At 55.3% G+C, this 23789-nt stretch overlaps 1 protein-coding gene across 1 annotated transcript; it reads right to left on the bottom strand.

Moving 5' to 3' along the window:
• Positions 1–4659: 4659 nt before the first annotated feature.
• LOC115653445 (sialic acid-binding Ig-like lectin 15) lies at positions 4660–23602 on the bottom strand. Its single transcript, XM_030566790.1, has 6 exons — positions 23562–23602; positions 17242–17640; positions 16270–16617; positions 6996–7214; positions 6413–6454; positions 4660–4956 (listed from the first exon to the last, which is right to left on the bottom strand). Exons 1-6 carry the CDS (start codon positions 23599–23601, stop codon positions 4913–4915), a joined length of 1092 nt encoding a protein of 363 aa, XP_030422650.1. The 5' UTR covers position 23602; the 3' UTR covers positions 4660–4912.
• Between the last annotated feature and the right edge of the window lie 187 nt (positions 23603–23789).

The raw sequence follows: 23789 nt of genomic DNA, 5'->3' as shown, positions 1-23789 counted from the left end.
TCAGGCCACTCAGCGTCATCTCCTCCCTGGGCTGTAAACTGACAAACCTGTAAGTCTCTGGAATAGAAAGGCTTGAGAGAATTAACGTGGTACACTCTGGGCTTTAGGGAGGAATTGGGAAATGCCATGAGGTAGTTAACAGTTTCCAGGCGCTCTTGGACCGTGAATGGCCCTTCCCATGATGCTTCCATCTTATGGGCCTGTTGCGCCTTCAGGACCATAACCTGGTCTCCTACCTTGAAGGAACGCTCTCTGGTATGTCTGTCATACCAGGCCTTTTGCTCTTTTTGAGCATCCTTTACATTTTCTTTAGCAAGGGCTAAAGAGTGTCGGAGGGTGTTTTGTAGGTTGCTTACAAAGTCCAGAATGTTAGTCCCTGGAGAAGGCGTAAACCCCTCCCATTGCTGCTTCACCAACTGTAATGGCCCTTTAACCTCGTGGCCATACACAAGTTCAAATGGTGAAAACCCTAAACTGGGATGTGGTACAGCCCTGTAGGCAAAGAGCAACTGCTGCAACACTAGGTCCCAGTCATTGGAGTGTTCATTCACGAATTTACGTATCATGGCCCCCAAAGTTACATTAAACCTTTCCACCAGGCCATTGGTTTGATGGTGGTACGTGGTGGCAACCAAGTGATTCACCCCATGAGTTTCCCACAGTTCTTTCATGGTCCCTGCCAGGAAATTTGTCCTTGAATCCGTAAGGATGTCGGAGGGTCAACCTACCCTGGCAAAAATGTCAGTTTGGACCTGGCACACAGTTTTAGCCCTGGTGTTGCCTAGAGCTACTGCTTCCAGCCATCGGGTAGCAAAGTCCACGAAAGTCAGTACGTACTGCTTTCCTCTGGGGGTCTTTTTTGGGAAAGGACCCAGAATATCCACAGCTACTCACTGAAATGGGACCTCTATTATGGGGAGTGGTTGGAGAAGGGCCTTGACTTGGTCTTGGGGCTTTCCCACTTTTTGGCATACCTCACAAGACCGGACATACTTGGCAACGTCCTTGTCCATCCCCTCCCAGTGGAAGGACTTCCCCAACCAGTCTTTGGTTCTGTTCACCCCAGCATGGCCACTGGGATGATCATGAGCTAAGCTTAAGAGCTTCTCCCGGTACTTAGTTGGAACCACCAACTGTTTTTGCGGATGCCAGTCTTCCTGGTGTCCACCAGAAAGAGTCTCCTTGTATAAAAGTCCTTGTTCTACAACAAACTGGGATCGGTTAGAAGAGCAGAGAGGCGGTGGGGTGCTCCATGCCACCGCCCAAGCTTTCTGAAGGCTGTCATCTGCTTCCTGCTCAGTCTGGAACTGTTCCCTTGAGACTGGAGACATCAGTTCCTCCTTAGACTGTGGACTTGGGCTTGGTCCCTCTGGAAGCGGTGTAGGTGATGGGATTGTTTTTGTTGCTGGTGAACCGCTCTCCGCTGGTGCACCAGGTGGTATTTCAGGCTCTGGCTGAGCCTCTTGGGTGAGATTGTCTGCTGCTTCTGCCAGTTCAGGCTCGCTGGTGCCCTCTGACGTTGGGGTTGAAGATGGATTTGCAAGCACTGTCATCAGTGCTGGCAACGGTTCTGGTGCTGGCTGCTTTTCCAGTTCCGGGTCTGGGACTGGAGGTGCTGTGGCTGTTGCAGTCGTTGGCAGGGGATCCGGGTCCACTACCTCTGTCTGGGTCTCTGGTAACACAGACGGGGCGTCTGTGGATGGCTCAGGAACAGGGATGGGTCTGGAAGCTTGCCTGGTTTGGCTACATGTAACCATTCGCACCCTCTTGGCCTGCTTTACCTGGCTGGCCAACTCTTCCCCCAGTAGCATGGGGATGTGATAATTGTCATAGACTGCGAAAGTCCACATTCCTAACCAGCCTTTGTACTGGACAGGCAGTTCAGCTGCAGGCAAGTCTACAGCTTGTGACATGAAGGGGTAAATTGTTACTTGGACCCTTGGATTGATGAATTTGGGGTCCACCAAGGATTGGTGGATAGCTGACACTTCCTCCCCCATGTCTCTCCACACAGTAACCTTTTTTCCGCCCACTCTCAAAGTTTCCCTTCGCTCCAAGGATATTTGAAAGGCATCTGGGCCTGAGGATCTTTGGTGTGATGGTGGTGTAACAAACTGCCGTCGGTTGGGGTTCTTGGGGCAGTTGGCCTTTATATGTCCCAGTTCATTACACTTAAAGCATCGCCCAGCTGACTGTTCACTGGGTCGAGGTGGGTTACTGGAGATTGGTGAGGTAAGAGAATAGGGAGTCTGGGGCTTTCCTTGGGTTGTAGGTGGGGTCCTAGGTTGCCCTCGGTTATAGGGTTTATTGTCGGTGTGACCCCTGTGATATTCGCTCCCCTTGATAGTAGCTCTTTTCTTTTCTGCCACTTCCACCCATCTGGCTCCAATCTCCCCCGCCTCGGTGACAGTTTTGGGCTTCCCATCTAGGATGTACCTTTCTATTTCCTCCAGAACACCCTCTAAGGACTGCTCCAATTGTATTAGGAGGTGCATGTCGTCCAGAGATTTAACATTGGCTCCTGATATCCAGGCATTATAATTCTTTCCAATGTGGTAGGCGTGTTGGGTGAATGACACATCTGGTTTCCACCTTAGGGTTCTGAACCTCCAACGGGCATGCTCAGGTGTTAGCCCCATTCTGATTTTGGCCTTGGTTTGAAAAAGTTTATAATCGTTCATGTTCTCCTTAGGCATTTCAGCCACCACCTCTGCTAGGGGTCCACTGAGCAGTGGCCTCAGCTCTATCATGTACTGGTCTTCAGAGATGCTGTACCCATGGCAGGTCCTTTCAAAATTTTCTAGAAAGGCCTCAGTGTCATCACCTGCCTTGTAGGTGGGAAATCTCCTGGGATGTGGAACAATAACTGGAGAAGGGTTGTTAGGGTTGGCTGGAGCATGCTGCCTAGCCTGCGCTAATTCCAATTCATGCTTTCTCTCTTTTTCCTTCTCTTCCCTCTCTCTTTCCCACTCTTTTTCTTTTACCTTCAGCTCTCTCCTGTGGGCAGCCTCTCTTTCTCTTTCTCTCAGTTCCATCTCTTTTTGTTTTATTTCTAGTTCTTGTAGTTTCTTTTCCATGTCTCGCCTGTGGTCTGCGTCTTTGATTTGTTCCTCTGCCTCCAGTCTCGCTCGTTCCTGTTTCAGGGCATCCTTGGCACTCATGATTCCTGCTTTCTGGTGTTGGGGTGCCCTCTGGTGTTTACTGCCTGAAATGCTGCTTTTCTGTTGCCTTCTTCGGGTTGCTTAGCAACAGAGTCTTTTTTTAACTCCTTCTACTTAGCTATTCCCGACAGAGTTAGAAAGAAAAAAAAATTCATTTGCAAATGTGTTTTGTTGGTGTTCGCTGACTCACAGCTGGAGTCCCTCTGTTTAACAAAGATCCTTGTTAAACCCTAATGCCTTTGCCTTCAGAGTACTCAGAAGGGAGAGACCAAAAAAACTTGCAGATCTTTGCTTTTAAAAACAATCTCCTCTAGCCTGCTCTACACACAGCTAGCAGGGAAAGAGAAAGAAAAAAATCCTACTGGCTTTTGCTTCTAAACCCAAACCTCAGTCTGCCTGCAGATAGCTAGCAGGGAGAGAAATAAAAACCTCACTGGCGTTTGGATTCTATCTATCTACCTATCCCACACGCTGCACACCATGTCATGGTATAATTCCCCACTCTGAACCTTAGCGTACAAAAGATGGGGTACCAGCATGAATTCGTCTAAGCTCAATTACCAGCTTAGTACTTGTAGTGCTGCCACCAACCAGGAATTCCAGTGCCTGGTACACTCTGGTCCCCCCAAAACCTTGCCTGGGGACCCCCAAGACCCACTCCCTCTGGATCTTAACACAAGGAAAGTAAACCCTTTCCCCCACCGTTGCCTCTCCCAGACTTCCCCTCCCTGGATTACCCTGGAAGATCACTGTGATTCAAACTCCTTGAATCTTGAAACAGAGAGGAAAATGCACCTTCCTCCCTCCCCCTCCCAGACTCTCCCTGAGAGAGACAGTAATCCTAACACAGAGAGAAATTAACCTTTCTCTCCCCCTTCCCTCCTTTATCCCCAGCAGTTCCCTGGTGAATCCAGATCCCGTCCCCTGGGGTCTCACCAGAATAAAAAAACAATCCAATTCTTAAACAAGAAACTTTTAATTAAAGAGAGAAAAACAGTAAAAATTATCTTTGTAAATTTAAGATGGAATATGTTACAGGGTCTTTCAGCTATAGACACTGGGAATACCCTCCCAGCCTGAGTATACAAGTACAAATTAAAATCCTTTCAGCAAAATACATATTTGCAAATAAAGAAAACAAACATAAGCCTAACTCGCCTTATCACCTAGTATTTACTATTTTAAATCTATAAGAACCTCTATTAGGGAGATTGGAGAGAAACCTGGTTGCATGTCTGGTCCCTCTGAGCCCCCAGAGTGAACAACAACCAAACACTAACAGCACACACAAAAACTAACAGCACACACACAAAACTTCCCTCCCTCAAGATTTGAAAGTCTCCTGTCCCCTGATTGGTCCTCTGGTCAGGTGACAGCCAGGCTTACTGATCTTGTTAAGTATCACGCTCCAAAACGTCTGTTAGTCTATAAGGTGCCACAGGATTCTTTGCTGCTTTTACTTCTGTTCTATTACCTCTTACTTATCTGTTTATGACAGGTGTGTATCACGTTACTCAGCGAGCACTGGCAGAGCGAGGGACCTGCTGCTGAGCACAGCCGGCCTAGAAGCAAGCGCTGTAGCTGGCCTGTGTCTGGTACAGAAGAACATGTCAGGGAGGGCGGGTGGCTGCGCTCACAGCCCCAGGCAACGCTGCTGCGTTTGCTTCGCTGAGGTGGGTTGCTCCAGGCGGCAGTGCCTTGTGCGGTGACTCCACAGGGAACGGGGCAGGGAGCGTGCCGGGATGGACAGCTCACCTGGGTCCCCTGGATGGCGTCAGCTCAGAATAGGTGACCTCTGCAGAGAGACCTGAATGAGTTAGAAAACGGTCCTGGGACCCCTTGCCCAATGCTGGGGTGAGGGCACCAGGGCTGCTTATACAGGGACCCCTTGCCTGGTGCAGAGATGCGCCTGCCTCTGGGGTGGGACACCAGGGGCTGTTTGCACAGGGACCCCTCGCCTGGCACAGAGATGCGCCTGCTTCTGGGGTGGGGGTACCAGGAAGGCTTACACAAGGACTCCTCACTCAGTGCGGAGATGCGCCTGCCTCTGAGGTGGGACACCAGGGGCTGTTTATACAGGGACCCCTCACCCGGTGCAGAGATGCGGCCCCTGTGGGCTGGGACACCAGGGGCTGTTTATACAGGGACCCCTTGCCTGGTGCGGAGATGCGGCCCCTCTGGGGTGGGACACCGGGACTGTTTATACAGGGACCCCTCACCCGGTGCGGAGATGCAGCCCCTGTGGACTGGGACACCAGGGGCTGTTTATACAGGGACCCCTTGCCTGGTGCGGAGATGCGGCCCCTCTGGGGTGGGACACCGGGACTGTTTATACAGGGACCCCTCGTCCAGTGCAGAGATGCGGCCCTTCTGGAGTGAGGCACAGAGGCCGTTTATACAGGGACCCCTCACCCAGTGCAGAGATGTGGCCCCTCTGGGGTGAGGCACAGGGGCCGTTTATACAGGGACCCCTTGCCCGGTGCAGAGATGCGGCCCCTCTGGGGTGGGACACCAGGGGCTGTTTATACAGGGACCCCTTGCCCAGTGCAGAGATGCGGCCCCTCTGGGGTGAGGCACCAGGGGCTGTTTATACAAGGACCCCTCAGCCGGTGCAGAGATGCGGCCCCTCTGGGGTGAGGCACAGGGGCTGTTTATACAGGGACCCCTTGCCCGGTGCAGAGATGCGGCCCCTCTGGGGTGGGACACCAGGGGCTGTTTATACAGGGACCCCTTGCCCAGTGCAGAGATGCGGCCCCTCTGGGGTGAGGCACCAGGGGCTGTTTATACAAGGACCCCTCAGCCGGTGCGGAGATGCGGCCCCTCTGGGGTGAGGCACAGGGGCTGTTTATACAGGGATCCCTCACCCAAATGCCTCTGGTGTTTAATAACCACACAGCAACGCTGAACCACAGCTTCCCCCGCCAGTCCCTGCCCCCACGGGGTGACTCGCTGGAGCTGCCTCCCACCAGGCCTGTGGTGTGGGGAAGGAGGCCTCTGTCAGGCCCTGGCAGGGGGTGTCCCTTCTCCCCATGGGGTGTGGGGTCGTTCGGATGGCGTGTAGAGCTCCCGCTGGTAACGTGTGGTGAGGGGGCGGTGCCCAGCAGGGCCACAGGAAACCACTGACTCTCCTGCAATGGGGCCTTGGGGGGCTCAGCGTGACCCAGGTTGCTGGCCAGGCTGTTCCCCTGGGGGATATTTGTCTCCGGATGCTCCCACCAGGCCAGTCCACTGTGGCCAGAAGCACCACTTACCTTCTGCTGGCACTGGGGGGCTCTGGGCTGCAGGCAGGGGACCTGAGGCAGAGGAACTGCAGTTAGCAGGATGGGCGCCAGGGAAAGGCCCCACACACCCTGCCCCCCTCTGGGTGCTACCCCTCCCCACGGCCATGCTGCCCCAACGAGCCCCCACCTGGGGCCCACTGCTGCAGGAGAAGCAAACACTGCCATGCCAGCCGCTCCCCCTCCAGCCCCCATGCTCACAGGGCCTGGGCCCAGGCCCTGGCACAGCAGGGCAGGCGGGATCGCCCTCCAACACCCGGCCCCACGCTCCAATGCTCAGCTCCATGCCAGTGTCTGCCAGCCCTGGCCTGGCGAGGGATCGTGCTCTGGGCATGGGCCGTGGGCACAGATAGTGCAGGGCTGGGTCAGGAGGGTCACGCCTGGTCCATGTGGGCCAGCGCTGATACAGAGGGAAGGTGTGCAGGGCATGGGGCCGGTGCCAGGTTAGCACAGCTTCCGCAGGGGGCTGCGGGGCTGGGTGGGGAACCATCCCCTGCAGCCTGGCATGGAGCAGGGATAGTCTGGGATCCTTCCCCAGCCCGGCTCGTCCACTCACCTCTTCTGCCAGCCCCAGTGCTGGGGAAGATCAGATCTGCATAGGTGCAGCTGTCTGGGTTCTCTGCTGGAGACACAGGCAGCTGCCTTACAGGGGAGCTGAGCCCAGACTGGGGCAGGGCCTGGGCAGGAGGCAGCCCATCGGCATGAGCAGCTGGCTGGCGGGGAGAGCAAGTATTGGCCTCACCAGGCTGAGCTCTCCCTGCACTCTCCCTTCCTCCTGGCAAGGAAAAGAGAAAGGAGCATGGACTCCGGGAAGGCACGTGTGTAAGTGTAATGAGGCCAAGAAAGCATGTGATGAGCATCGAGCTAAAGTCACAAAAACTAACAGCTGAAAATTCCGTAAGTAAATCAGAAGCAGGAAGCCTGGCAAACTATCAGTGGGGCCACTGGACGCTGGAGATGCTGAAGGAGCACTCGGGGAAGACAAGGCCATTGCGGAGAAGCTGAGTGAATTCTTTGCATCAGTCTCTGCTGCAGAGAATGTGGGGGAGATCCCCACACCTGGGCCATTCTTTTTAGGTGACAGATCTGAGGAACTGTCCCAGACTGAGGTGTCAGTAGAGGAGGTTTTGGATAAATTAAACAGCAACAAGTCACCAGGACCAGGTGGTATCACCCAAGAGTTCTGCAGAAACTCAAATGTGAAATTGCAGGACTACTAACTCTGGTTTGTAACGTATCATTTAAATCAGCTTCTGTACCACCTGACTGGTGGATAGCTCCAGAGATGATCCCGGCAATTACAGGCCGGTGAGCCTGACTTCAGTACCAGGCAAATTGGTTGAAACTTTAGTAAAGAACAGAATTGTCAGACACACAGAAGAACATAACTTGTTGGGGGAAGAGTCAACATGGTTTCTGTAAAGGGAAATCATGCCTCACCAAGCTATTACAATTCATTGAGGGGGTCAAACATGTGGACCAGGGTGGATATAGTGTACTTGGACTTTGAGAAAGCCTGTGACAAGGTCCCTCACCAAAAGCTCTTAAGCAAAGTAAGCTGCCATGGGATAAGAGGAAGGTCTGCTCAGGGATGAGTAACTGGTTAAAACACGGAAACAACGGGTAGGAAAAATGGACAGTTTTCACAGCAGAGAGAGATAATAGCAGGGGGCCCTAGGGATCTGTACTAGGACCCCTGCTGTTCAACAATTCATAAATGATCTGGAGAAAGGGGTAAACAGTGAGGTGGCAAAATTTGCAGATGATACAAAATTACTCAAGATAGTTAAGTCCCAGGCAGACTGTGAAGAGCTACAAAAGGATCTCACAAAACTGGGTGACTGGGCAACAAAATGGCAGATGAAATTCCATGTTGATAAATGCAAAGAAATGCACATTGGAAAACATAATCCCAACTCTACATATAAAATGATGAGGTCTAAATTAGCTGTTCCCACTGAAGAAAGATCTTGGAGTCACTGTGGAGAGTTCTCTGAAAACATCCACGCAATGTGAAGCTGCAGTCAAAAAAGTGAACAGAATGTTGGGCATCATTAAGAAAGGGAGAGATAATAAGACAGGAAATATCATATTGTCTCTATATAAATCCCTGGTATGTGCACACCTTGAATACTGCATGCAGATGTGGTCGCCCCATCTCAAAAAAGATCTATTGGAATTGGAAAAGGTTCAGAAAAGGGCAACAAAAATCATTAGTGGTGTGGAGCAGCAGCCATATGAGGAGAGATTAATAAGACTGGAACTTTCCAGCTTGGAAAAGAGACGACTAAGGGGGGATACGATTGAGGTCTATAAAATCATGACTGGTGTGGAGAAAGTGAGTAGGGAAGTGTTATTTACTCCTTCTCATAACACAAGAACCAAGGGTCACCAAATGAAATTAATAGGCAGCCAGTTTAGAACAAACATAAGGAAATATTTCACATGGTCAACCAGTGGAACTGCTTGCCAGGGGATGTTGTGAAGGCTGAAAGTATAACTGGGTTCATAACAGACAAAGTTCCTGGAGGACAGATCCATCAATGGCTACTAGGCAAGGTGGTCACGAATGCAACCCCCTGCTCCGGGTGTCCCTAAAACCTCTGACTGCTGTGAAATTGGGAATGAGCAACAGGGGCTGGATCTCGTGCTGATTCCCTGTTCTGTTCATTCCCTCTGGGGCACCTGGCATTGGCTGCTGTCGGCAGACAGGATATGTGGCTAGATGGACCTTTGGTCTGACCCATTGTGGCCACTTTTATGTACAGACAGGGAATGGCTGAATTGAGAGGGAGGCTGGGGGGGCAGGTCTGGGCAGCCCTTTGCACCCTGTGGAGGGAGGGAGGTGACACCTGGTTCCATGCAGCTCCCCAGGGAGGCACGACACACACATGGCAATGGGGCAGCTGGTCAAACCTACTGGGTTTGGTGAAGGCCCTGTCAACTTGCGCTGGGGGTCGGGCGCTGTGCATGGGGCTGGGCCTGCCTGGCTCATTCAGATTGGTCGAGGGGAGTGTGACGTTATGAGTATAATATAATATCTCATTGAAAGGTGACAGGGCCAGAAAGACTTAATTAACTCACCTCACCCACTGACCTGACCCATGAGTGAAGCTTAAGGTCTGGTTAGGAAGATCTGTAAATGAGCAGAGCTTTGAAATGCAAGTCTGCATTGGGAGAGGTAGAAGGGGAGGTTTTTGCTCAGGTCTTGTGATGTAAGCAAACAAGTCTTGTCTATTGCTATAGCTTTAATTCAAAGATCAAACAAGGAATATTAACATTTAGGAAGATACTTGAGTGAAATAATATTATTGTCTGTGTGTCTCTTTGAAGGTTGTGGTAACCTGTGTCTGAACTGTTTAATGGATAAATTACTCTGTGCTAATTGCCAGGATGGTTGGGAGAAGGAGTTAAGCCTATTGTTTTCTCAGGCCGAAAGGCTGCAGGAAATGTATAAGAACCCTGGGACATGATCCTGCTTCATCTCAGATCTGCTTTGGGTATCAAGAGGAGGAAACCTTAAGCCACAAGGATTGAGATCCCCAGTCACTGACTGGAGTCACCCTGAATATGGACATTGGACTATAACCTCTGGACTATTTCTAAAAGGACTTTTGGAAACTACAAACTCACTTCTGTTGTGTATCTGAACCTCAAGAACTGAATTCAAGTCTGTCTGTATATTGATCTTTTAACCAACTCTCTCTCTCTTTTCTTTTTTAATAAATTTTAGCTCAGTTAATAAGAATTGGCTGTAGCGTGTGTTTCGGGTAAGATCTAAGTTACAATTGGACCTGGGTGTGTGGCTGATCCTTTGGGATTGGAAGAACCTTTTCTTTTATATGATGAGATAAGATTTTCAGGAATCATCATCATATCCGACGTGTGTGTCTGGATGGAGGCCTGAGGCTGGGCACTCTAAGGGAACTGCATGGTTTGGACTTCTGAGTAACCAGAGAGGTACTGTAGAAGCTGTTCTGTGCTGGTTGGTAAATCTAAGTATTGGAATAGCCACCAGCATTTGGGGTTTGTCTGCCCCGTTTTGTTTGCAGTTCACCCTGATTGAGTGACCTCAGCTGGCTCCCACAGGCAGCACCGTCACAGGGAGGCAGCAAGTTTTGATGCCAAAATATTTTGTTTTTTAAAGTTACTAATTTTTGGTACTTCTGAGAAGGGAGGGGAATTGGCAGATACTTGGTATGCCCCTCCCCCACACCCCCAATGTCCCACGCGCCCTCCCCAGCCCCCCACATGCTTCCAGCCCCCCACATGCCCACACACGAGAGGTGCGGCGAGGTGCCATTGGCCTGGCATGCTGCCTGTGCTGCACCTACCCCGAGCGCCCTCCCCCACCCCAGCCCCATGCAGCTGGCCCAGGGCCATGCCCGGCTCCTACCTGTGCAAGGTGCATCCTGGGTGGGGCCCGCCGGGGCTGCCGGCTCCCTGGGCGAAGGAAGCAGGTTAGACACGGGAGCTCGGCCTGACTGCCCAGGGAGAGGCCCAGCCCAGCCCCCCATAGCACCATCCCTGGCACACACTCTGGGGCGCCACCGGGCCAGGTCAGCCCAGCCCAGACCGACCGACCGCCTGGCCCCACGAGTCCGCTGGGGGGGATGAGGGGGGATTTAGTCTCACTCCAGCCATGAGCAGAGCAAGGTCCCCAGCACAGCCCTGCACCCTGCTGTGATCGGGGGTGCAAAGAACCAGTCTGCAGGGGGCAGCACCAGCACGGGGCACAAGGGAACGAGCGGGTGAGCGGCACAAAGTGGTGCAGAGAACATGGCGTCACAGACCCCCCCTGCCCTTACACACCCACTCACACACACATCTGCCCTCGCACACCCACCCAGACACACCCACTCACCCATTGACACCCTCTGCCCTCACATACCCGCTCTCACACACACTGTCTCACATACCCGCTCACACTCACACCCTTCCCTTGCGCACACAGTTCGGCACCCCCTCTTCCCCTGCACATCTGCCTAGACACACACAACCACACATTGACACCCTCTGCCCTCACACACACACACTGGCACCCCCTTCCCTTGCACATCTGCCCAGACACATACCCTGTCTTTGCACACTCACCCAGACACACCCCATCCTTGCGCACACACACACATACACTCTGCCCTCAAACACACACCGAGACATACACACACCACCCACTGACAGCTCCTGCCCTTGAACACCCACCCAGACACACCCCTGCCCACACACACCTCCCCAGACATGCACGCTGCCCTTACACACCTGCCCAGACACACACAACCACCCACTGATACCCCCTGTCCTCGCACATGCACCCATACACACACCCTTTCCTCACCCACCTGCCCACCCACCCACACACCCTGCCCTCACGTACCCACCCGGACACACCGACCAATATGCACTTCCCACACCCCACCACCCACTGACACAGACACCTGCTGACACCCCCTGCCCTAGCACACCTACCCACTGAGACACACACTTAGGCCTCTCACACACACCCACTCCATACACCCTGCCCTCACACACTTGCCTAAACACACCTGCCCAGACACAGCCCCTGCCTTTGCACAGCCACCCCCTGACACTCCCAACCAGGCCTTGCACACCTGCCTACTATGCACCCCCAGCCCTCACACACACACCTAGACACAACCCCACTGACACAAATCCTGCCCTTGCATACCGACCCAGATACACACACACACACACACCCTCACGTACCCGCTCAGGCACACACATACAGGCCTTGCACACCCACCCACTATGCACACCATGTCCTCGGACACCAGCCAAGATACACCCCACTGACATACCTGCCTAGACACACCCACAGCCCTGCACACCCACTGACACACACAGGCTCTGTAAGGACACTCACCTCCCCGGGACCCGGCATCGGCCTGTAAGAGAACAAGGTGGAGACGTCCGAGATGGTGCTGGTGCCAACTTGGGCTCTGTCCTGCATCCCCTGCTCACCCCCACAGTTCTGGAGCCTGCGGCACTGCAGAGTCTGGTGCCCTGGAAACATGGCTGTAAGCAAGGGGCAGTGCCAGAGTGTTGGTCTGCCCCATTCTGTTTGCAGTTCACCCTAACTGAGTGACCTCAGCTGGCTCCCACGGGCAGCACTGTCACAGTGGCGTAGTCAGCAGATCCACAGAACCAGGTCAATTAAGCTTTGGGTCAGAACCCCACGCTATCCAAATTCGAATTTTGGGACTGAGAGTTTGGTTGGTTAAAGAGCAGTTGCAATGGATGAGCAAGGAGCATATGAAGGTCTTGACAAAAAAGCCCTGGAAGATTTGTGTTCAGAAAAGGGGACAAGCATTAGAAAGAAAGCTACAAATCAAGAACTGAGAGATCTGCTAATGGCCGGTGATCAGGAGGCAGGAGCACAGCCCTTACCTGATGACAGAGAAGCAGTTAGAATGCAAAAGGAAGCAAATAAACTGCAACTGGAGCATGAACGGAATCTAGCAGATTTTCGATTGCTGGAAAAGCAAAAAAAGGCTGAATTGGAAGCAAAAGCTTGTAAGGGGCATCTGGAGCTGCTGGCTGCTGAGGAGAAAACTCGACAGAGGCAACAGGAGACTCACAAGATGCACCAAGAAACTGCCAGACTCCAGCTCCAAGTCAAAGAAGCAAGGGAAGAAGAGCAGAAACTGTATCCTCCTGGAAGTCCAGTTTATAACTATGGTGATATATTACATTACTTTGGGCAGTTTTCTGTGTGTAACCAGTTTTGCTATGGCCATGGAGAGGGGGATTCTAACCTGGTGGGAAATAGCTGTTTGTCTGTGAATGAAGTTTCTGCGTGTCTGTCTAATGGCTCAGAAGTGAATCTGGAATTAGATCAAGACAAGGGGGAGGAGGACAAGATTTTGGAGGAGCCTAGGCAGCCTTGTAAGCCGATGGCTTTGTCTAGTCAGCAGTTTGGGAAGACAGGGATAGTGGAAGATGAGTGTCCCTATCCCTTACCTGTTTCCTGTGTGGAGAAATGTGCAGGGCTGGTGCTACCATTTAGGCGGCCTAGGCAATCACCTAGGGCGCCAGGATTATTGGTAGGCGGCATTTTGCAGGAGGGGGCGGCAGGCGGATCCGGTGGAGCTGCCACAGTCGTGCCAGCAGACAGTCGGCTGCTCCCGTGGCTCCGGTGGACCTCCCTCAGGCACCACTGCGGCAGCTCCACCAGAGCCACAGGATCAGGGCGCGGGGCGGTGAAATTGCCCTGCACCTAGGGCACTAAAACTCCTAGCGCCGGTCCTGAAAATGTGACAGTGAAGGGAATGTACCTGTGTCTGTCAGGGGTATGGACTGGCCTATGGAGGGAGCTACCTTGGTCTCCAAGCAGTTGTCTGTGAACAGCCCCTTGTGCTGCGACAAGGGAAATGAAATCCCAAGCTGTGTGTCTGGTGAAGGAGAATGTGTCTCCGGCTCTTCTGTGGCCATGTCTACATCTAAAATTTTGCAGCGCTGGTTGTTACAGCTGTATTAGTACAGCTGAATAGGGCCAGCGCTGCAGAGTGGCCACACTTACAGCAACCAGCACTGCAAGTGGTGTTAGATGTGGCCACACTGCAGCGCTGTTGGGCGGCTTCAAGGGGGGTTCGGGGAACGCGAGAGCAAACCGGGAAAGGAGACCAGCTTCGCCGCGGTTTGCTCTCGCGTTCCCCGAACCACCCTGCAAACCGCAGGGAAGGAGACCTGCTTGTTCGGGGAATGCGAGAGCAAACCGCGGCGAAGCTGGTCTCCTTTCCCGGTTTGCTCTCGCGTTCCCCGAACCACCCTGCAAACCGCAGGGAAGGAGACCTGCTTGCTCGGGGGTTCGGGGAACGAGAGAGCAAACCGGGAAAGGAGACCAGCTTCGCCGCGGTTTGCTCTCGCGTTCCCTGAACCACCCTGCAAACAGTAGGGAAGGAGACCTGCTTGTTCGGGGAACACGATAGCAAACCGGGGAAGGAGACCAGCTTCGCCGCGGTTTGCTCTCGCGTTCCCGGAACCACCCAGCAAACCTCAGGGAAGGAGACCCGCTTGCTCGGAGTTCGGGGAACGCGAGAGCAGGTGGGGAAGGAGACCAGCTTGATTACCAGAGGCTTCCTCAGGTATGCTGGGATACCTGCTTATTCCACGGAGGTCAAGAAAAGCGCTGGTAAGTGTCTATACTTGATTACCAGCGCTGGTGATCCAGCGCTGGATCCTCTACACCCGAGACAAAACGGGAGTACGGCCAGCGCTGCAAACAGGGAGTTGCAGCGCTGGTGATGCCCTGCAGATGTGTACACCTCCTAAGTTGCAGCGCTGTAACTCCCTCACCAGCGCTGCAACTTTCTGATGTAGACAAGCCCTGTGTCTGTGGAGTAGACAGAAGCTGCCTTTCAGCCTGTGAGGGTTGAGAATAGTGCAGTTGCCTCAGAGTTGGTTGTAGATACAGCTAAAGCCCAGGAAGGGAATGGTCCTAAGTTTGTGTCTGCTGGGGAGAATGGCACTGTGACTAGGTTGCATCCAGTTAGTGTCGTAGCAAAGTCCCAGAGACCAGACAATTCTAGTGCTTATAGTTTGCCAGCTGCTAATGTGTGGTTGGAAAAGGGTGTAGCAGCTCTGTCTGCTCAGGGTGATACCCTAGCCAGGGCACAAGGAGAGCATAAACGTGATTTGATTGTGTTACCCACTGACAGTTTGGAAAGTTGTAGCAAGAAGGAAAAGATTCCTGAACTTGTGTGTGGCAGAGGGAAAGAAAGTACCTCTAAACCTTTTATCTAGTGAGTATATGAGTTTGCCTGAAAGGGGATTGTGTAGGAATCCACCTGATGGATCAAAGGTGATCATGGATGTAAGTGACACCCAGAGAGTCTGTGGTGGCTCAGGGAAGTGTTTCTTTAGAGCAAGCCCTGGGTGAAGAGGGTAAGGGCAGAACTTCTGAGATGGGTGAATTGTTGCTTAGAACAGCTTCTAGGGAAAGGAATCCTTACGATAATCTGTGCAAGCAGTTTACTGCAACAGCAGGGTGTGAAGGTGAGTTAATCCAGAAAGTTTCAGTTCCTAACAGCCAGAAATTTTCTGTGGTGATTGGATCCACTGACTTTCCTTTTGAAAGATCCAGTGTGGGGAGCTTTCAGAAGGTCTCAGATGGAGTAAGGGCCGTTAAGAAAGTTAAAAATGCACAATGTGCCTATGTGATGGAGTAGGGACTGTCTGTGTGGCGGATGGGACAGCTGGGGATGTCTTTAGTTGAGGGACAGGAATCATCATCATATCTGAGGTGTGTGTCTGGATGGAGGCCTGAGGCTGGGCACTTTAAGGGAACTGCAGTGTTTGGACTTCTGAGTAACCTGTATGGTAATATCAAGTTGTTTTGTGCTGGTTGATAAATCTAAGTATTGGAATATCCACCAGCGTCTGGGATTTGTCTGCCCCGTTCTGTTTGCAGTTCACCCTAATTGAGTGACCTCAGCTGGCTCCCACAGGCAGCACCGTCACACAGGGATCCACCCCCACCCCACAGCACCGGGGTGCAGGGGATAGCTGGGGAGGGAGCCCCATCCCTCAGCCCTGGGACCCCTGCAGCGCCCATCAGGACCCCCTCCCCACTCAGCCCCCAGGCACCTACAGGGCCCGTCGGGTTCTGTGCTCTGGGCTGGGGCTGAGAGGGGTCGCCCTGCGTGGGCAGCGCACCGTGGGGCGGAGGGAGGGCTTCACTGCAGCGTGGCCTGCTTTGCTGGGGGCTCTGGGGTGTGGTGCTGAGCTGAGGCCCTCGCTGCAGCCACTCCAGACGACGCCTGCCCTGGCCCGGGCCCGCTGCGGGGGCTGGCCCGGGTGCACCACTCCCCTACCTTTCCGTCGGCAGCAGAGGACGAGCAGCAGGAGGCCAGCAAGCAGGAGCAGGGCTGCTGGGAGGAGGATGATGAGCAGCAGGGGTGGCCCTGTGGGCCCCACAAGCACCGAACGCTCAGCCTGGCCGTGCACGTTCTCCACCCGGCAGGTGTAGGTCCCGATCTGGCTCACTGACAGCACCTGCGTTGTCTGGTACTGGGACCCAGTGGTGTTCTGCAACTGCCCCACTTCGCTCCCCGCCGGCCCCAGCCATGTGATGTTGGGCACGGGGTTCCCCTCAGCTGTGCAGGCCACCCGCACAGGGAGGGGCCCGGGGAGCAGTGTGAGGTTGAGGATGCTGGGTCGTGCTGTGGGGAGAGGAGAGGAGGCACCGATGGGGGAGCAGGCAGCCCATGGGGGGCTGGGATCGCCCCCATCTGCCCTGGGGCTGGGCAGTACGGAGACACCCCCCACGGGGGCAGGGAAAAGGCCTGGGGCCTCTCAGGGTGGGTGATCCCTGGCAGAGAGCAACCCCCAGGGCAGGCCCTGACTGGGTACGCAGCACAGGGGCACAGGCGGCAGTTGCCAAGGAAGCTGCCCATCTGACCCCATAGCAGCCAGGGGACAGGCTCCATAGACTCATAGATTTAAGGTCAGAAGGGACCATTATGGTCATCTAGTCTGATCTCCTGCACAACGCAGGCCACAGAATCTCACCCACCCACTCCTGAAACAAAGCCCTGGCCGATGCATGCTGCACTCCGACCACGGATGGCTCCAGGCCATGGGGGCTCCACACGGGACCATTCTCAGAGGGGAGCAGCGCCAGCTCTGGGAGCGAACAGACCCCAGGGCCCCCGGCACCATATACATCCTTCCCCCTCTGCACAGGCCGCGGCCAGCAGCAGGGCCCTGGCTGGCAGAGAGTGCGTGACCCCGAGATTGCCTAGACGGGTTCCGAGGGCACAGCACCCTGACCCCGGGCACAGTACCTTCCACATTGAGCATTATCGCCATCTTGTTCTCGTAGGCCCAAGTCGGATTTTGTCGGAGAACCACGCGGCACCTGTACCCTTTGCTGTCCTCGTAGCGCAGCCCGGTGATGTGCAGGGAGACGTTGTGCCGCCGGGGGTCCCCGGCCAGGCGGTAGCGCCCACTCGGCCCCTGCCCCGTCGTGCAGTTGTCAAAGCTCCTGGTCTTGGTGCTGCTGTTGCTCACCAGGCATTGGAAAATATCGGGCTTCCAGATCACCTGGATGTCACCCCTGTAGTTGGGTTCCGGGTGTGTGAAGTTGCAGGGCAGCACAATGGAATCTCCTCTCAGCCCCGTTATCTGGGGAGGGACATACATGTCCCAGCTGGGCCGTGCCCAGCCGCCCCGCAGCATGCCCCCTAGAGACATAGACGGAAGGTGTGGTGGGATGTGAACTGTATTACACTGTTCAGCCACTCGGGGGCGCTGAGGGTAACACACCTTGTCTAAACTAACCTGGGCCCTACCTATCAGAGCATTAGAGGATCTTACGATCAACACATCTAGAGGGTCTCATATCTGGCACAACACATCTCCTCCCTTGGTCTTCACACCTCAGCTGCTAGAACAGGGCCTCATCTTCCCTGACTGAACTACATCACTATCTCTAGCTTGCTTGCATACGTGTGCCTGCCCCTGGAAATTTCCACTACATGCATCCGACGAAGTGGGTATTCACCCAGGAAAGCTCATGCTCCATAACATCTGTTAGTCTATAAGGTGCCACAGGATTCTTTGCTGTTTTAACACATCTGGAGTGTCTCTCTGTGGGAAGGAAGCTCTGTACCCAGCCCATATCTGGCACAGACCAACATGATGTCAGGAGTAAACTAAGAACAGAGATAGAAAGAAAACAGCAAGTGAGGCAGCAAACAGAAGGAACAAAGCAACAAAAGCTGCACGATCTAATCAACATGCTGCTCGCCAATGACCCAGAGAACTTCAGCTTTGAGATCAGTATTTTGCAAGGTTTTGAATTGCAAACAAACTCCACAAAGACACCGGAGATACACAGGTATCTACTTTAATGTGTGCGACGGGGAAGCAGGCAGAGCAGCTAGTTAAATCCTTTGACTTTACTGAAGACAGACACAAAGATGGCGAGGAAAGGGTTCTGGCTGTGCTTGATGTGCACTTTATACTGCAGAGAAATTAGGTCCATGGAAGCGTGTGGTTTCACCAGAGAATTCCAGGAGCAGGGGAAAATATTGAGTGTTTTATAAGAGCTCTGTACATTGCCTGGAAACTGATCTGGGGATGTAGAACATGACAATATCAGAGACAGACTGGTTACTGGGTTAACCGATAAAAACCTTTCACAGCAGCTACAGCTGAACCAAGATTTCAACGTAGCCACAGCTGAACAGATAGCAAAGCAGCCTGCGCTAGTCAAACAACAGAACAAAAGGCAGGAGCAACTTGAAACACCTGAAACTAGCTTAGAAACTGTAAACAGACACTTGTAAAAGGTCATAATTATAAAAACCCCCGAGGAAAGGAGAGAGAACGTCTCTGACTAAGAGGGACAAATTCCAGCCTACATGCACAAGGTGTGGAAAAAGTCATGTCCCAAGAGATGATGCATGTCCAGCCACAGGCACACGGTGTAATAAACACATGAAATATGGACATTCTCCAGCTGTTTGCCACACCAAAGCAGTCAGGGAGTTGGCTGGTATTACCTACAATCAAGAGCCGTTGTTTCTGGGATCTATCACTTGTGATGACACCAAGCCTGTCTGGAGAGTGAACCAGAATATTCCGATGTGAGGAACTGAGATTTTCCCTTGTTGTGTTGTATGTGAGTCTTACTATCTTGTATGACTACTGTGTGTACCTCAATTTCCCAGGGTACTGGACCAATACCTAGGTGGTGGGAATAAGGGTGTGTAACTTTTGCTGTGGCCCTCGGGGGCAGGTGAGGCTGTCCAGCTGCCTGCACAGAAGTAATGGACGGTGCCCTTCGTAACCTGAGAACCAGGAAGGGGATGAGACCAGGTGACACTTTGCCCAGGAAGCCAGACAAAGATCAGAGGAGGGGCCATGGACATGTCAGAGGCCAGGCAGCTGGGTCCAGTTCGGTCTGCGGTGGGGGACTCAGAGTGCCCAGGGCATCTGGCCTGGGCTTCTCCCAGATGGACTTGGCTGAAAGTCACTTATTTCTGTGCTAACAAGTTCTGTTCCAAGCTGTGTTCCTGTCTGTGACGAAGTGGGGCATTTTCTTGGTTTTTCTGTGTTTTCCAGGGGGTTGCATGCACAGGGGGTTGGACTCAGTGTCCCTGGGTGTTACTGGTTTAACAAGGTGAGGGGAGGGGGAGTTTGTTGGTGCAGAGGACCAGAGAGGGACTCGAGACCCCAGCCGATGGCCTGGAGGATGGAGACCCCAGCGACTGGTGACCTGGTGACCTGGAGACGTAGCTCAGGAGTCACAGCCAGTTCTGGCCAGTGGGAGGACAATGGGCTGCGAAGAGAGGATCCCAGTGACCTGACCAGCTGGTTCCAGCCAGAGGGGCCAGAGGAGGGCTGAGAGGAGAGGAGACCCAGGCCTTCCTGTTTTATGACCCTGTTTACCTGGAGAGAAGACAATGGACAGAGGGGGCTTGGGGCCGGGGATATTGGAGGCCCAGCTGGGAAGCAGGGGGGCTCTGGGCTGGAGAGGGGGAGCAGGCAGAGCCCACCTGGATGCAGGGGGACTGGGATGTGCTGGGCTGAGGGAGGCCAGGCTTGAGACCCTGAGAATTTCCTGTGCTGTGTTCAACTCTCAGTAAGCCCTCCTGTTTTATGCTGGCTGAGAGTCGCTCCGGGCTAGAGAACAGGGGGCATCAACCCCTTCAGGGGTGAAGAGGCCCAGGGGGTCCAGAGCACATGGACTCCCTGAGGGGGCCTATGGCACAGGCAGACGTGCTAAGGCTCAGAGAGGTGTGGCTCCAGGAGGTGGAGGGGCCTGACCCTGAGAGAGTGTGGACCCCCAAGAAGAGCTGTCTCACTGAAAGGGGCACCCCCCACGGACTGCATGGGGCCACGAGTGGGTATGATCTGTGAGTCTGTGACACTGTCGACTAATGAACCTTCCATTTTATGCTGGCTGAGAGTCACATCTGACTGCGGAGTTGGGGTGCAGGGCGGGATGTGCAGGGTGAGGACAGGGGGGGTGAATACTCTGAGGTCAGACCCAGGAAGGCCATAGCTGAGGAGGATTTTTGCCCTGGACTGCGTGCCCTGAGGGGAGTCACACTGCCCCAGAGTCCTGGCTGGCTTCACACAGAGCAGTCCCAGGGCATCTGGTCTGTGACTCCATGACATCCTGGCAAGACTATTAACGTTAACAGTGACTCACAGTCCTCTGAGAAGGGACTTACAATCACCTTCAACCTTCCCAGCGCTGACGTCACCTGGCCCAGCTCTGACTAGCCCTGGAGGTTTCTGAGCTGCCGGGGCCAGCTCACCACAGAAATAACTTACAGAGACAAAGGCTGCGCATTCACTGTGCATGTGGTCAAAGGATCAAAGCCCAACAACCTTCTCAGCTGCAGCGCGGCAGCCACGATGGGCCTAGCGAGAAAGGGGGAGGAACTCGAGAGAGGAGTTGATGAGACTGAACTTTTGCGAGGAGACCCAGTACGAATCCAGAGACAACGCGGAGCCACACGGTGCCAGAGCCACCTTGGCAGAGACAAGCTGCAGACTGATGTGAATTCAGAGGCCATCGTTACCTGGACATTGCTCGCTGGTTCTCCAGGTACATAGAAATAACATACCTGAAAGACAGACCATCTCGCAGTGGGACTGAGAAACCCACCGGCACTTTTGCTTATGCTGGTATCCAGAGCAGCCAGTGACGGACAATGGGCCACACGTCACTGCAGCAGGATTTAGCCGTCTGGATGAGACGTGATTCTCGTCCTATTACTAGGAGCCCACGTTCCCCACAATGCGAAGGAAGCAGGTGTTCAATGGCACGTCATCCCTGGGCCTGTGCGGCTGAGTCTGTGCAGAGCTGGCAGGGGAGTGCCAGGTGTGTGCGTGCAGGGGCCACAGTACATGGCAGGGGCAGCACTGGGCTATGGGCACAGAGCTGTGAGGTACAGGACGGGCACAGAACCTGGGGTACAGGTGCAGTGGCACATGGCAGAGGCAGCGCAGGGCTGTGGGGCAGGGCCGTGGGGTACAGGGCCGTGGGGCGCAGGGCTGTGGGGCGCAGGGCTGTGGGGCAGGGCCGTGGGGTACAGAGCCTGGGCTGTGGGACCAGGGGCCACGTGACATATGTCAGCAGTGGGGGGTAGCGTTGGGGTAGGGGCTTGGGGCAGGAGGGGGCTCGGAGAAGCTGGCAGCAGAGGCTGGGGGAGCTGGAGAGAGAAGCACAAGGAGCCTTGTTCCAAGCTGCAGGGCTCGGCCTGGCCCCAGCCCCCATTGCGAGGGGTGCTGGACCGAGCACCAGTCAGGCCTGCGCTACCTGCACTAGGTCCCTTCTGCCTCTGCCCTGGCATGAGTGCGAATTCGCACCCTCGTGTACTGCATGTGCACAAGGCCCCGTCATCCCACCCCATCCAGAGGAGCCACCTGCCCTGGGCACCTTGGGTGATGGGAACTGCCCAGACCCTGCCTCGCTCCCCACCACCAGCCTCACCCACAGCACTGACCTGCCTGCACCCCCCGGGGGCAGAACGGGGACCGGCCAGACCCACCTCAGAGCACCTCCCAGAGCAAGAGGCAGCAGGGGTCCATCACTCCGGGCGGGAGGTGAGAGCCAGACCCACCTGTGAGCAGACCCCAAAGACAGCGGGGGTCCGTCGCTCCAGGCGTGGGGTGAGAGCCAGACCCACCTGTGAGCAGACCCCAGAGCCAGAGGCAGCGGGGGTCCGTCGCTTCAGGCAGGGGGTGAGAGCCAGACCCACCTGTGAGTGGACCCCAGAGGCAGTGGGGGTCCGTCGCTCCAGGCAGGGGGTGAGAGCCAGACCCACCTGTGAGCAGACCCCAGAGGCAGCGGGGGTCCGTCGCTCCAGGCAGGGGGTGAGAGCCAGACCCACCTGTGAGCAGACCCCAGAGCCAGAGGCAGCGGGGGTCCGTCGCTCCAGGCAGGGGGTGAGAGCCAGACCCACCTGTGAGCAGACCCCAGAGGCAGCGGGGGTCCGTCGTTCCAGGCAGGGGGTGAGAGCCAGACCCACCTGTGAGTGGACCCCAGAGGCAGTGGGGGTCCATCACTCCAGGCGTGGGGTGAGAGCCAGACCCACCTGTGAGCAGACCCCAGAGCCAGAGGCAGCGGGGGTCCGTCGCTCTGGGTGGGGGTGAGAGCCAGACCCACCTGTGAGTGGACCCCAGAGGCAGCGGGGGTCCATCGCTCCGGGCAGGGGGTGAGAGCCAGACCCACCTGTGAGTGGACCCCAGAGGCAGCGGGGGTCCGTCGCTCCGGGCAGGGGGTGAGAGCCAGACCCACCTGTGAGCAGACCCCAGAGCCAGAGGCAGCGGGGGTCCGTCGCTCCGGGTGGGGGTGAGAGCCAGACCCACCTGTGAGCAGACCCCAGAGCCAGAGGCAGCGGGGGTCCGTCGCTCTGGGGGGGGGGTGAGAGCCAGACCCACCTGTGAGCAGACCCCAGAGCCAGAGGCAGCGGGGGTCCGTCACTCCGGGCAGGGGGTGAGAGCCAGACCCACCTGTGAGCAGACCCCAGAGCCAGAGGCAGCGGGGGTCCGTCGCTCTGGGGGGGGGGTGAGAGCCAGACCCACCTGTGAGTGGACCCCAGAGGCAGCGGGGGTCCGTCGCTCCGGGCAGGAGGTGAGAGCCAGACCCACCTGTGAGTGGACCCCAGAGGCAGCGGGGGTCCATCGCTCCGGGCAGGGGGTGAGAGCCAGACCCACCTGTGAGCAGACCCCAGAGCCAGAGGCAGCGGGGGTCCGTCGCTCCGGGCAGGGGGTGAGAGCCAGACCCACCTGTGAGCAGACCCCAGAGCCAGAGGCAGCGGGGGTCCGTCGCTCCAGGCAGGGGGTGAGAGCCAGACCCACCTGTGAGCAGACCCCAGAGCCAGAGGCAGCGGGGGTCCGTCGCTCCGGGCAGGAGGTGAGAGCCAGACCCACCTGTGAGCAGACCCCAGAGGCAGTGGGGGTCCGTCGCTCCGGGGGGGGGGGTGAGAGCCAGACCTACCTGTGAGCAGACCCCAGAGCCAGAGGCAGCGGGGGTCCGTCGCTCCGGGCAGGGGGTGAGAGCCAGACCCACCTGTGAGCAGACCCCAGAGCCAGAGGCAGCGGGGGTCCGTCGCTCCAGGCAGGGGGTGAGAGCCAGACCCACCTGTGAGCAGACCCCAGAGCCAGAGGCAGCGGGGGTCCATGGCTCCGGGCAGGGCTGGGTGCTGTCTGCTCCGGGCGCTGGAGGGTCTGGGCTCAGACGGAAGGGGAAGTCCCCGACTGGTTATTTCATTATGTCCTGTCCCATGAGACAGCAAAACCACAGTCTCACCCTCGGGGAATGAGGCTGGAGCACGAGGGGGGAGGGGGGCCAGCAGAGGCCCACAGATGG

The sequence above is a fragment of the Gopherus evgoodei genome, chromosome 6 (assembly GCF_007399415.2).
Source record: "Gopherus evgoodei ecotype Sinaloan lineage chromosome 6, rGopEvg1_v1.p, whole genome shotgun sequence".
Taxonomy (NCBI): Eukaryota; Metazoa; Chordata; order Testudines; family Testudinidae; genus Gopherus; species Gopherus evgoodei.
Note: the sequence above shows the minus strand (reverse complement) of the source record. Positions and strands in the feature narration are given on the sequence as shown.

Bases quoted from the DNA above. Each gene is read 5' to 3' on its own strand.
- LOC115653445 (XM_030566790.1), bottom strand. From the start codon at position 23,601: ATGGACCCCCGCTGCCTCTGGCTCTGGGGTCTGCTCACAG. The intron at 6,455-6,995 runs GTGAGTGGACGA...CCTCTGCCTCAG, and splicing joins CACTGGGGCTGGCAGAAGAG to GTCCCCTGCCTGCAGCCCAG. The intron at 4,957-6,412 runs GTAAGTGGTGCT...GTCTCTCTGCAG, and splicing joins CCCCCCAGTGCCAGCAGAAG to AGGTCACCTATTCTGAGCTG.